Source organism: Hesperophylax consimilis, chromosome 4 (genome assembly GCF_061612785.1).
Source record: "Hesperophylax consimilis isolate HC1 chromosome 4, BYU_Hcon_1.0, whole genome shotgun sequence".
NCBI classification, from domain to species: domain Eukaryota; kingdom Metazoa; phylum Arthropoda; class Insecta; order Trichoptera; family Limnephilidae; genus Hesperophylax; species Hesperophylax consimilis.
In genome coordinates, this window is record NC_142839.1 from 10312804 (window position 1) to 10327520 (window position 14717).

Below are 14717 nucleotides of genomic sequence, written 5' to 3' on the forward strand. Positions count from 1 at the left end.
ATCCTACAAAAACCTGCCTTTGCTAAGCGTCCCAACTAATCTAACTGATTTCATAAGCTGCGAGAAGGCTGTAAGTTCGCTTGGTCACGAATAGACGTGTCAAAAAAATCATGCCACTTACCACTTAATAAATTAAGTAACTTATAATGTTGTTTACATCGATAATGTTGCCTTGATGTGTAAGTCACTTACGGGATAAAAACATCGATAATTTTGTCAAATATGTGTAAGTCACTTGCGAGATAAAAACAAGTGTGACTTACAGATATAAATAAAGAGTATAGAACCAATATGTACAGAAATAGTGGAGGAAAAAATAATGAAATTCAGTATTATTTTTGATCACAAGACATTTATTATAGAAATATTTCCACACAAAGAATTCATTTAGGATTTATTTTTAAGACATGTGACATACATATTTTTTAAACTCAGAACACTAATAACGTTTATATTTAAATAATTTACTCTTCATACATTATATATCTTTGGTCTAAACTAGCTCTATGATAATTTATTATTTTTTTATCAGAGAACATTTTAATAATTGCAGCGAATTTACTCATTGAAGGAAAACACAACTAATTTTGAAAAAAATGTTTAAATTTATTACATATTTCAAAGTTGATCATTCATAGGAACTACTATCTTTTAATCTTTGGATAGACATCTTGAAACATGTAAAAAAAAACTGATTGTATTTCGATATAAGAAAAATGGTTGGTTGATAGAAATACAAGAGTAGAAATTGGATATTGATGAAAATTCACTCGGTGGTGAATGTTATTTAATCTTTAAAACACCTCAGATATCAGAGAGAGCATAGCGTCAAACTACCCATTAAATTTTTTAAGACATCAATAACTCACATTCATAAGACATCAACGTTTTACAATACACAAAGTGGCATTGGAACAAAGGGGGAAATGCTACAACAACAAGATATATCATTATCATAATACACAATACAAAGAAACACTCAATTTCTTTGATGGAAAATTTGATAAACAATCTGTCAATTTTCTTTCAAATACAAATTAGTTTGATTGACATGTAACCTCTTGGTTCCAAAATATATTTGAACTAGCATTATTCTTAGCAAGCAAATTCATCTTTGTTTCCTAAAGCTATGTACCCACGCTCGTTCATGCTCGATGGTTTTACGGTCATTCGAACATCTCTCAACGTGTGTACCTTCTCGCTCGATTGCTTTTGTTTGATGCGAAAAAGATTCAAGGGCCTTAAACTCTTGCTCAATGTTCGACAGAAATTTACGATTTGAATGAGTATGGTATGTACAACGAGCATTGTTCCAAGTCAAAATGTTCGATTGAGCCAAATCGTCGAGCATGTATATATATACGTGTGTACATAGCTTATGATTTAAGCAAAAGAAAATTGTTACACACATTAAAATTGGAGGGTTAATTTCCTTTGAAACAAGTAACATTGATAGTTAACCTTCTTCTGATGTACCTGTCTTGGGATGTTCTAACCCCATTCACCATTTAATTCAATCAATTTATTTAATAATGATTTTCAAAATAAATTGCTCATCAACACTTCGCCATTATTTGGAATGCATAAAACATAATAATCAAATTTGATAAAATTAGTAACATGAAAAAGATTTGACTTGTTTTGAGTCATGCTGCCGACTTTTTAAAACAACTCTTACTTATAAAATATTACATAAATAAATAATAAAGAACTTCTCAATGCACATGACTTAGAAAGCACACTTGTTACAAGATCAAAAATTTACATTCACTTCATTAAAATACTAAATGCAAGATAATTAAATAACTTATTAAATATGGTAATCTGAAACACCAAGTTTTTTCAAGAAATCTATTAGTTACATAGCTCTCTAACATTTACTTATAAAATATGTTTAACACCGATATTTTTATTTGGTAGGTAATTTATTATTTACAAGGAAAGGGTAACTATGAGAATCAATACTACAGTAAAATTTAAAAATTTATAGTTCATTTGGTATATTAATAAAATGATTATTATTTTGAATGAGATATAACCGTTCGGTTGTTTTATAGATCAAATACTTATAAGAGGATTTCTTTGATTCCATTATGAAATTTTAAAAAATTATTTCGACGGTTAACTTTTACAAAAACTTTGTCAGTTCACTTTATAACAATACAGACAATATAGTACCAGTTAACCCATTGAGTAGGTATGCATTTGTGTAGGATTAGATACATATATGTATTAGGTCTTACCCTAAGTTTGTGATTCGGTCTTTATTTTAATCAAAGTATAAATTCGCCCATAACATATCAACAAATGTATATATTTATTTAAACTGTGACACTCTCGGACCCGACAGAAAGACGAGGTTGGTACAGAATTACCGCTACAGTTCACCCGTTGAGCCACAGTGTTGGTACGCAATGGGTTAAGTAAAATAATCAAACATAATAATTTCGGTTGTCTGTGCATTGGTCCTGTTTGAAATCTGGTTTAATGAATTCAACTTTGCTTTGAATTCAAGTGTCATTTTCAAAATTAGAACCAACTGTTCGATGAATTCAGACAAGCGATATAGTACCTACCTACAATAAAACATTTTTAACAGAAAAGTATTATATTACCATTTTGAAAATTGGAACTGATTTGTCGATAATTCAGAGTATCCCGTGAATTTTCATGGGTCTGCGCTAGTTCCTATATTAGTAACTTGATTATTCGAATTTGTATTGTGTGCTCTTTACAAGTTAATAATAAAGCTTTATAAATTTAAAAAAATACGTAGTAAGAATTAACTTATTTACAACTTTGTACAGGCAAAATCTTAAAAAGTAATCAGAGGTTACTAAACATTAATACTTTGGTTATAAATTATTACAGTTAAAAAATATTCTTAGTCTAAATATAAAAGTAATTTTCGTAGTCTGCATGAGAATGACTGATTTTTTTTCTTGGTGCTGCGAGGGGCGGCAATCTGGAGGAGGCGGGAAGGGGAGGGGGGAGGGATTTTCTAGACTCTGCAAGTTCGAAGGCGGCTGCTTCAAAGCTTGTTGCAATTGGAGAAGGATTAGGAGTACTGGTGACCAGCTCGTCACTCTCTATGCTGCTTAAACTCGCTGTATCGAAGCCCTTGCCGGATAGCCTATTGGTGGGGCAATAACTCGCAATGCTTGGAAACTTGTAAACAGGGCTGTAGTACCCAATCTGGTGGCAACTCTTGCTGGAGATCATGCTGGGATTACCAAAATTCTTGACATTGTTGTTCTCGCAGGTCTTGCACGTGCAGAAAGCATTTTTCTCGCTGTCACAGCTGTGGGACTTTTCTGTGACCATTGGTTTAAGACTCTCGCATTTGAAGTTGACGTAGTTGCCCCACTTCTCGCCGTTTTCTTCGAGGATGTTATCAATGCTCTTATTCCTTGGCTGGTAGATCTTGGAGTCGGTGTTGTTCAGGACATCTTCGGAGTGAGACTTTTTGTTGTCCACCAGGGGGGAGGAGAGAGATAGGCTGGAGAAGGATTGGACCGTCTGTTGCATGGTCTGGTAGAATGGCAGCTGCTTGGATGATGGTTGGAATTCATGAGACCACAGCATCTGTAACAACAACATTAAAGTTTATTAAAATTTGAAAACTATTCAAGGCAGTACATGATCGTTTATTACAGTCAACACGTCATTGAATAGCAGATATTAGGACATTTACGTGTTCCTACCCTGGATGTTTTTTTATTATTTCACTTTAAGATCAGATGATTGACGTAAAGTTCTCGTAAGCATTTAGGCCATAAGCCCATTGTCCTATCTCCCATTTTACCTCATTCCTTCAGTAACCCGGTCCCTTTTATAAAGTTCCCCAGGGTTGTCATTGGATATGTGGCTATGTTTTCTGGTTCTAAAATGTCTCTTCCCAGGTATCTGAGCCTTGTTCCCAAAAGAGCGGACCCTGGATGTTGGTTGACTTGGGAGTAATGTGAGAAAAAAAAAGTTTTTTGGTCAATGATAGCATGGTGGTCTTAATTGTGAATAATTTACCTGCTTTCTCCTCTGCAGCGGCCTGTAGTCCGGGTTCCTCCTGACGAGGAAGTGGCAGAGGGTGACGCCGGCTTGCCAAGCCTGCTGCACCAACAGCGGCAGGTCGTCAGGGTGCAACTTGCGCTGGTACTCTTGGGACTCGCATACCTGGAAGAAACAGACAACATTTTTAGTCATTTTTTTCATGTTACATTATAAATAAATTTACACTTACTCCTCGGTATCTACTTCAGATTTCGACAAGTAGAACGGTGTCCGGAAACTCGAAGTTAGTACAAGCGGGAAACTGGTGAATTTTTTTTTTTTTTTTTTTTTTTTTTTTTTTTTTTCAAACAGCTGTCACGCGTAATAATAATTACACAGCAGAACTTGTTTAAAAATAAACTGTTTTTATAAACCCAATAATAATATTATTGTATATATAAAAAATAAAAAAATAAAATGGAGTTCTACAAATTAAACTTAATAACAATAAATAAAAAAAAAAAAAAATAAAAAAATGGTGAATTTTCATTGCTTTTGGGGTGGATTTTGTGATAACTTTTTTTGATTTGGGGATCTGGCCCCACAAACCTACAAACTCTTTAGTGGCCGAAAAAAAAGGAAAAAAAAATCAAGATGCTCAGATCGAAAAAATAAGTTATTTGGGTTTTCTACGTGATGTAGATTCACCAGTTTCCCGCTTGTGTATTTCCTTTTCCGTGTTCAATAGGAGGCAAGTACTGCCTTGAATCACGCATGGGTTTGTTACGCTAATTCTTTGCCTAAACTCGTGTGCAATTCGAGGCGCGTTACAGTTTGTGTTGCAAACCTGTGCGTGAGTGAAGGACGGGCGCCTTCAATTAAACACAAGCTTAGAAAGAGAATTAGCGTTAACAAACCTGCCTCCTAATGAACACGGAAAAGGAAATAAGCTTCCCGCTTGTACTACGACGAGTTTCCACAGACCATCGTACATGAAGTTCATTGAGTCATTGCCGATGATCATTTGATAAGCAATTTTACATAGAATAAGGATGAAACTAATTATATTATTTGGGACTCGTTACTACATCTAGAGAACTTGCAAAAGAAGGTGCGCAAACGCATATCTTTTGCTATGCGCAGAAAGGGCGTGATTTATTGGTAGTTCACTGGCATTCGTTGGTGCCAAGCCACAATTTGCCTCCCGCACTACGCTTTATTCAAGAATGTGGACGAAGCTGGGGAATCATCCCGTTTCTTTTCTTTTCGATTGAACTGTAGGTATATTGAATATCTAAAATCTGTTGTTATTGAAAAGTATGATTTAAAAAACAAGCGTCTTCATATTTTTATATATATTGGTATATTTTAAAGCTCCTTAGATCATGCTGGAAATAGCGCAGAGAGCTGAATATTGTTGCGTTGGCAAATTTTCATGACGCCAACGAGTCAATGTTCGACAACTTTTGATGCTTCATATTTGCTTTTCAGTCAAGAAGTGATCTTGATCTAGGGAGAGTTAACTAAAATTCTTACTAAATATAATAAACCAACTGTTCCTCACCACAACCTACAAATCTTCCCCCATCATAAGTTGGGACGCCAAATATGCCGCTGGAATAGTCTATTCTTAACTTCGATTCTGAATATCACGATATAGCTCATCTTTCGGAAATGTCTGTCAATTTTAAGCAATAACAGGGACTTGACGTTGACAAAAACAAAATTATCGAAAAAAATATGCAATAAATTTTTTTTTTCATTATTTTTCTCTTATTCCGCTTCACTCTTGCAATATTTCACTTTCAAATAAATGGATTTAGTTTTATTAATTCAAAACATGATTTATTATGTCGGGGGAGACGGAAAAATACGCACTTTTAATTTTAATTTCGTTTATTGTCACTTACGCGATATGTCAATTAGTATGTGGCGCCGTTATAGTCGCAGCCGACGGCGACTATGTTCATATCAAGAGTTGGATTATATTCATAATATCGTATTAGAATTAAATCACAAACCAGTCTATACAAACCTAGCGTAGCCCACAAACTACTTTTAAACTGGGATATAACTCTAAAGGGGACGCGAGCAGGCGTTATTAAAGGTTCCCCAACATTTATAGTAACTTTTAGTAATAATATAACTAAATTCAAGTATTAATTCAAAGTAAAAATTTCATATTTACCGTGAAGCGGAATTCGTAACCTTTACCAAATGCTGTCAAACACACGCGAGGCAAAAAGTTGGAATATGTTTTAGCGGCAATCGAATGTTAAAATGCGTGAAGTTCCTAAATATTTATAGCAAGCAGGTGTGAATTTAGAAAAATGAAGTTATTTCTCAATTCTGAACAAAAACTTAATACAAGTGTCGAAAATGACACTCGAGCAAGAAGAACGACTTCCTTTTGTAAAGAGTTGGGATTATTATTATTTGCTGTCAAACTGACAAAACTCCCGGCGCGCCACTTGACTTCTGTTTGCTTTGGGCCGCTAAAAATAATGTCCCACTTCAGTCGGATCATTTGCGTCGGTGTTTTCGGTAATTAAGGCATCGTGCCACCCTGGGCCTGTAGCCTGGGACTTGGGGCCTGGGGTGCACGCACAACAAACACAGTCACTGCTGAACCAATAAAAAGAATAGCTTCCATAAAAATATCCACTTCATCCTATACTGACAGGTACTTACTCGTTTAATAAGATCGAAAGCGGGAAACCTCGAATAGAATAAGAGTCACAATTAAGTCCACGTTTTCATGATTCTTTGCAGAAATTCTTTTTAATATTGAAGACCAAAAAGCTACTTGCGTCATTTTTCAGTCAATGACATCCTCAATAAGGTTCGTCAACGACTGCAATTTATTGTTATCGCGGTAGTTGTCATTGGCTTAGAGATGTTTAACTCCCATGTGAATGCGTCATATTAAGTGCAGAAAAGAATCGTTGGTTTAAGCTGCGAGAATCAACACCATAAGCATGCTAAAATAACTGCTTTTCAATGTTCAACTCAACAATTCGTGGGAACAGAAATTTACGAGCTTTAATTTTATACAAAACTAGCAGACCAGGCAATGCTTCGCTATTATATTGTATACATTCCATACATATCTTTCTCGAGCGTCCCCGACTTCTTCTATCATTAAAACCACTCGCTAAACACTAGCAATAATAAGAACATACTTTGAATACGAACATTGCCCTTTATTTATATAGAAGAAGATAAAATATCTAATAATACGTGTAGAAGAAACATAAGATCGGTTCATGTACATTTCAATCAAAATTAGACAATTATTTTCGTAGGAACTAACCTCATAGAGCGAGAACTGCTCCACCTTCTCGCTGGAGTTGTAACAGGTCAGCAGAAGTGCCAGGAGCTCGTCAGCCGTGGTGCGGTCACTGATCAACAGGCTCTTGTACTGCGAGTTGCTCATCAGGGCGGAGTCGTAGATGCGGACCAGCCCGCCGCGTCGGGTCATCAGGGAGAACCTAGAATAGAACAAGCGTTAGCTCGTGATAACAACGGTGCTGACGGATGAAGTGACCAATTAAAACTTAGTGTGTGGTTCGATGGTGAAAGACAAAAAATATCGAACTTCTCCTTGGGAACAATATATTTTTTCTTCTTGGCTTAGCGTAGTAGAAAATATACCATTTCGGGCATTGAATACAACCAATGTGGAAGGGGCCTGTCTCACTCGACATTTTAAAGGCCCTTTGCCTTGATTGTTTTTCTTCTCTGTTTACTCAAATCGAGGTGTCGTGAACCTATGTTGATTTACAACGGTGTTCCTAGTTTTATTTTCTCATTTTAGCTACACACTTTGGGTATTCTTGGTTCTATTTTCATTTTCTCTGTGATTCGGGATCAGTCTGAAAAGCGAGTCCTATATTCGTGACACTGACAATAAAATAATATAATTGCTGAATATTAAAATTATTAATGTAATTATAGACAGCCCTGATTTATTGAATATATTCATCTTAAACATACCAGCTAGAACAACTCGGTCGAAAATTCTTTTTAATTGCAAAAATAATATCATAACTGAGTCACTCAGATACTCGCATGTACCGATATTGCATGCTGTTTTTTAACACTTTTTGCAAAAATTGTAAATATGTTCAACTTCATGAAATATAGTTACAAGAAGGCTATAATAACATATCTTTGTCCATAGAATAATATTTATTTTCCCATGTATACAATTCAACTTATTTACCTAAAAACTACCTTAAAACGTTGGAATTTCGAAAAAGTTGATTGCCTTTTCTACTTCTAAAATCAAGTAGAATCACCCCCCGAAGTTTTACCCCCGGACAGGGTGATAAATAAGTCAATAAAATTTGTAAATTCTGAGATTGCTAGACTAACCTGGTCAAACAAGACAAGAGCTATGCTCTTATAATGTCCCTTGGAATCCCGATACGCAGAAAAATATTATCAAGAGAATAATAAGCCATTTAAGAAGTTTTTGACATTTTTACATTATGAAACAAAATTCAGGCTACAAAACACGTTTTTTCACGAAATATACCCAACGGAAGAAGTTTTAAATAAGACATCTGTCTATGGCAATTATAAGTCTTATTTGGAGGTCATTCAAAAACCAAGGCGTCCGTAACGTACATCGGAGTAAGGAGGAGTCAGACCGCAAGAAGTATAGGAGTCTCGTTCACCGGGGAAATCAATGCAGCGAAAAGTACTTACTTGGAGTAGCCTTTAGGGTGGCAAGCCTGCAGCGCCGCCGGCCTCGCGTCTTCGCCCAGCATGAGCATGGTGCGCACGCCCGCCCGCTTCACGGCCACCTCCATGGTGAGGTAAAAGAGGCGGGGGTCGCGGTGCTTCATGCGGTACTTGCCCAGCAGCATGGCCACCACCTCCCGACTGCTGGTCTGGAAGGTCACGCTCAGCGTCTTGTACTCGATGTCGGGGCGCAGACACTTGGCGTACACCTTGATTGTCGTCTGTGGACAAAATAACAGCACCGTTAGTCAACTTCTACATGTTGATTGAATGCCATCAGATGAGGGCTCAGCAATTGCCAATTGGATTTATTAAAAAGCGGGATTTCAGGCCGTTTCCTAATAAACGTTTAGTACTTTTCTAATATATCGGAACACGTATTCTTGCACCTGCATTTGATTTAATAATAAAAAACGACGAAATTCGAAAAGATTAGAATTTCTATGAACACGTGTTCCAATATCGCGATAACACATTCGTGTTATACTGAAAGCATTAGGAAACCACTTAATTCATTCGTTAAAGGCTTGCAATCCCGTTTTTTAACCGAACTACTAATATATTGAAGAGATTCTTAATAAATTTGCAATATTTTTATATCAGTAAGTTTTCTTCGTGTATGGTATATCCGCTTGTAAAATGTCGAAAGGATGAAGAGTGGGAGGGGAATAAGTAGATGGGGAAACTCATTCATATCTGGTCGATAAACATTGCTATAGCAATTTCAACAACGTTCGACGATAAACAAGAAGATGGGATTTTAGCTTTAAAACTAAGGTCGTGGACGAAGATGTGGACTTGCTTTTGTATAATTTTGAAAATACAAATTAATTTTAATATGCTTGAGCTCCGTAATTTCAAAGATCAATGATAAAAAATGTTATTAGAATCATCACGATTACGATTATCGCTATATTTTTTCTTGCTTAATTTGTGCAATTATTGTAAAAACCGACATTTTTTGCCAAAGCAAAAAAGTGGAATTTAGTCATTATGTTTGTAGTGTATTTCACTGTAGTCAAATAAGAAAACGATCTACTGTATATTATAAGAAATACGGCTAAAAAATAACAAAAAACTTTTAAGTGGCTAACACTCAACACACAAATCAATAAATTCTCACATGTAAATTACGCGGATTAAAAACAAACGCTACCGGATTGATGTTCGCCCCGATCCTTTTAATGTTGTACATCGTTGAAGAAGATATCAATAGTCCGCCGAGGATAGTCCAGAGATCTTTAGGAAGACAGGAAAGCTCTGGGCGGCGTAGTGGGCGGTGAAAAGATTTATCAAAATTAACTTATTTCAATCCTGCAGCACAGATATTCCGTTATAATTAATAGTCAATTAGCGATTCGGTTCGTATCTCACGCAGAGGAGACACCGGAAAACTACTTGTCACTTGAACACAAATTTAGCACTACTAAAACCAAGCTTAGAACGAAAAAGCTTATTATTTTTCACCACACTCGTAAACATATCACAATATTTCAAGAATGTTCACACTGAACGACTAAACGTTTCATCAACCAAATACGCGTATCCGTTTTGTCGCAAGGGTAATAATAAATCTGTTGTATTGAAAATTTCTTAGAAAACTGAGATTGCAGATGCACTCATGCGATGCACCAGTCAATCAAGCAGCGAGTACGCACTGTGCAATGTGCACTGGCGATTTGGCGACATGGCGAGGAGACACCGACGCGTATCGAAGACAAGAAAGATAAAGAGTCGATGCCGATACCGACTGAACCGTGACAACCGCTGATATAGACTGAACTGCGGTGAACTGAGGATGGACTGGACAGAAAGAAAAGAAGACACTTTTATCGGAGGGCTGAAACCTCTCAAATACGCCGGAAGTGCATCAGAGAGGGACAGGCGCGCTGAAACAAGAGACGCTCTAAGACTTTTGTTCTAAAACTGTGGGAACTAGAAATAATAACTTCAGTGCTATTGAAAATGTCTGCTTTAAATACATAGGGGCAACTCAATAAAGCACTCGTCCTAAAGGTGATGTTTAGAAATCCATCAAAATGTGTTGCAACTTTGTAGCATCATACATTTTTTTTTCGCAACAAAGAAGTTAAACAAGTAGGTCAGATAAAGTTTTAAACACTATTTTTAATACCACCAAGCAGCGCAAAAAAGAGCAAGAACGTAACTTAATGATATTTTTTATGCATTTCTTTTATCACAAATACAGTTTATATAATAAGTAGTACAAAAATGCAGATACTCAGTATCTGTATGGGATATGTAGTAATATTGTTTTGTGAACACCTCACTAGGAGAACCTGTGAGTTTTTTATAGATGTATGAATTACCTCCAAAATTCTATTCATGTGGATATTATACGAACGAAAAATTACACATGTCGCGAGCTGTGAAGGCTTAATTAAAGGGATTTTTATGTATTGTATTGAAATTATTTTGTATTATTTTTATATTTTGTATTTACCCTTATTGATATTCACTTAACTATATGTATATACATCGATGTACTCTATGTCTGTCTCGACACAGGTTTACCCTAGTGAGACAGGCATCGAAAAACCACTTGTAAAAAACTTTATATAGATAAATAAATAAATAAATAAAAAAAACAAATATCATTTAAGTACAACGGACTCTCTCCGCAATAGAGGTTTTCACGTCATTATTATTTTATTTATGGGTGTGCTTTTCTGAAGAGAGTAGGAAATAATAAAGCTCAAATTTGAGTGATATTTGTAGCAACTTTTCATTAGCTAAGATATTTGAAAATTTGTAAAATACCAGGAGAGCAGAGAAGAAAAGTTAAAGAATCCCCAGATACGAGTAGATGATAGACCTGTCCTAATTGCATAACTCGCGGTCTGAAAAACAAACGGACTGAAAAGCCAAGCTTGTAAATAATAATAAGCTCCCAGAGAGAACGCTCGGGAAGGAGGCAGGAATGTCGATGGATCTCCGAGAAGAAAAGCGGTACTATCTGAAGTATCTGTTTTATTAATCTTAGATGCTTGACCAAGATACATATGAGCGGCTGGCTTCTTAGATTTGACGATGTCTCAACCATTTACAGCTTTTATAAATAATAGTCCCCGTACACAATTAAAACTGCCAAATGATGTTAATTAACTGAAGTATTAATAATATCGAGTTTTGTATGAATAACACGTTACTGTTTTGGACAAGCCACAGGTGAGCGGTTTAAGAAATTGCAAGAGCAAAAATATTGGAATTTTAAGTTGAGATTCACACGTTTATTGGGACGTTGAGTATCCTGGATGTTGAGAGCCTCCCAGTAATGATATCAGCCAGTAGCTACACGAAGTAAGCACCTGTTTATACAAAGCTTTACGCTGAAGAACCAGTTTACTAGTCAAAAGGGTGAACAATTCAAATGTGTTTAAAATAAAAGCAAGGGTCGATTTGATCGCACCTTTCTGCTATATTCATGCTACCGGCATAAAATACCGGTGGCTGATGTAATTGAGACAAGGGAACTCTCGTTATCGGATCAAGCAAAACCGGGAGATAGCTGTAAGACCCAAAGTAAAAAAGTGCAGTCCATTAAAATACACTTAAGAATAGGCAAGCGAAACAACAAGTCCTTTATTAGGATTCATACGAAATTGCTTTTACGAAACTAATTTACAGCAATTTTCATATCAGTAAGTTATAGTGTGTGGAATGCATCCCAATCGAGCAAAACAATGTGTATAAAATTAGAAAAAATATCAAAAGGGTTAGAAAAATTGTATGATGTTAAAAGTGAATTTTAAGCATCGATTTGCCTTTTTATCAAAATGCATAATTATTTATGCGAGGATGTGCTTCCGTTCACGTTTCTCACACATTTTGGGATAAGTTTATTGTAAAAATGCACCGAAGAATCGATTTCCATCGCCCTGTTATAATGCCTAACCGTGAAGCTCAAAGCGGGGCTTTATCCCTAATTGGTGGAAGAGCAACAACATTACCCACACAAAAGGTGTTAGACTATTGAAACAATTATTTTACTAAGTGGACAGCGTTGTTGAGATTGAACTAACAGCCATAAATTTACTTGAAGAGAAATTTAAAAAAATTAAATCAACAGTAAGATGAGAAATTAATATGTGGATTTCAGTTTAAACCTACGTAGAATTTTAAAGCTGTTAAGGTCATTTAAAAAAAATCTCCAGTCCTAAAATTGAACAATAAAATTTTGCCACTAATCTTCTATAAAATGTAATATCAATAATAAGGAGGTAAAATAGCAATTGTAAAATCAGACTAGGTGCAATGGTTTTTGATGTGTCCTTTTCTCCAAGATTAAACTTTCTGATAAAACTGTGTTTATCTGAAGTGAACTGCCATTTAAGTATGTTTTCCGTATTTGTTTGTACACGATTAAATAGAGCCTATGAATTGTACATCGCCCTTGAGGGGTATTTATTTTACAAATTTTCAAATTATTAGTTTTGCTAACCGATTTTATCTGAGATAATAGCACCATTTTTATGATTTTTTATTGAATAATGTGAATCAAATAACTCGGCTTCCGGTCTTATTGTTTGATGGTAGAATGGATTTTACAAAGCTTCATAAAGCTACGTATACAAACGCAAGCCGAACTGCCGAACTGAACCTCAACTTATGGGAAAGGAACGAAGCAACCGCAAAGGGCACGAAACACCGCTTTCAGTTGCTTCGTTCCTTTTCCGTAATTCGTGGATCGGTTCGCGTTTCGGTTCGCAAGCATTGCGAGTTGAAAATAGAAGCGTTGACTAAAATATTCCAAACAAAATCACTGTGCAAATTTCATGGCGATGACGCCAGAAGAATATATATGTAGATCAAATATAAATATCTATGAAGATCACCGTTCGAGAAATTTTGCTGCTTTACAGATTACCTGTTTATAGTGTTTATGGCAAGTAAAAATTTAATTGAAAATATCTGCGTTATTAATCATTAGAACTATAATGAACTTGTTTTAAACCACGATGATTACCTGAATACCGGACATATTATTTGCTAGCCAAATTCATAATATAAGTTAGGTTAGGTTTCCTAATTCATTGTTAACCTGACACACTTTATAGCTGACAATAATTATTATTAATTTGTATACGGAAAGCAAAAAGTAGCACAAAAAACTAACAGAGAGGAAAAGAAAATCCCGAAAGTGAAAAAGCGGTAAACTTTCCTGCATTTATCGATAATTATAAATAACTTTTTAATAAGAGAAACATCATAACACGATTGGACGAGGAAGGCGGATCGTTTTCGTTGACACTTTTTAATCGATTCTGGAAGCGTTATTGGAAAAAATGTAATTTTATTGAATCGTATTTTCTAGCAGGAAGTCTTCGAACCGCCATAGCGGTATCGTGATTTAATATTAGCTAAGCTGGCAATCATGTTATCTTGGATGAGAGTTAAGATTTCCTTTCTTGAATTCATAGGCCGCGTTGAGACTGCAGTAAAAAAGCAGTCCGGATTCGCATTGGCGAGAAAAGATGCTTTTTAACTTCCGTCTGGATGCGGCCATACTAATGCGATGAGAAACTTACAAAATTTTAATGATACAACATTGGAGCTTCACTTGCCAGGCGGCCAAGAAGATTAAAATGTTTTTTTTTTTTTTAATTAAGTTTAAAATTTTGAAGATATATGGTTATTCATTGTACATTTCCAAAACTAATAGAATTCAATGATAGTGGCCAAATTTTTTGCATAATTGCGCATCTAGTTGAATCTTTACGTAAAATCAACTCAGAATTGAAATGGTGCGTTAATTAAAATAGTTTTGTTTAGGTTTTAGTGACCACACTATTAAAAATCTGATAAATTATTCGTATTCCTGTTAAAAACGGGACTGCAAGCCTTTAACGAATGAATTGACAGATTTCCTAACAAACTACCAGTAAAACACGAATTTTTTTGAGGATGTCGGAACAAGTGTTCATAAAAATTCTAATATTTTCGAATTTCGTCATTATACT

The 14717-nt window shown here is 35.4% G+C and overlaps 1 protein-coding gene across 2 annotated transcripts in view; it reads right to left on the reverse strand.

Moving 5' to 3' along the window:
* Positions 1-431: 431 nt before the first annotated feature.
* The window catches only part of rau (RA domain-containing protein rau), a 126968-nt gene continuing 112682 nt past the window's right edge, over positions 432-14717 (reverse strand). Inside the window, exons 1-5 of one of the 2 annotated variants that reach the window (XM_089631196.1) lie at positions 9893-9961; positions 8701-8957; positions 7301-7478; positions 4024-4170; positions 432-3585 (exon numbers count right to left, since the gene is read on the reverse strand). In XM_089631196.1, the coding sequence (XP_089487322.1) occupies positions 2890-3585; positions 4024-4170; positions 7301-7478; positions 8701-8957; positions 9893-9931 (1317 nt within the window). In that variant the 5' untranslated portion in view covers positions 9932-9961 and the 3' untranslated portion in view covers positions 432-2889. Of the gene's footprint in view, positions 3586-4023; positions 4171-7300; positions 7479-8700; positions 8958-9892; positions 9962-14717 lie in introns of those variants that run through there. The other variant, XM_089631195.1, reaches the window with a different exon arrangement.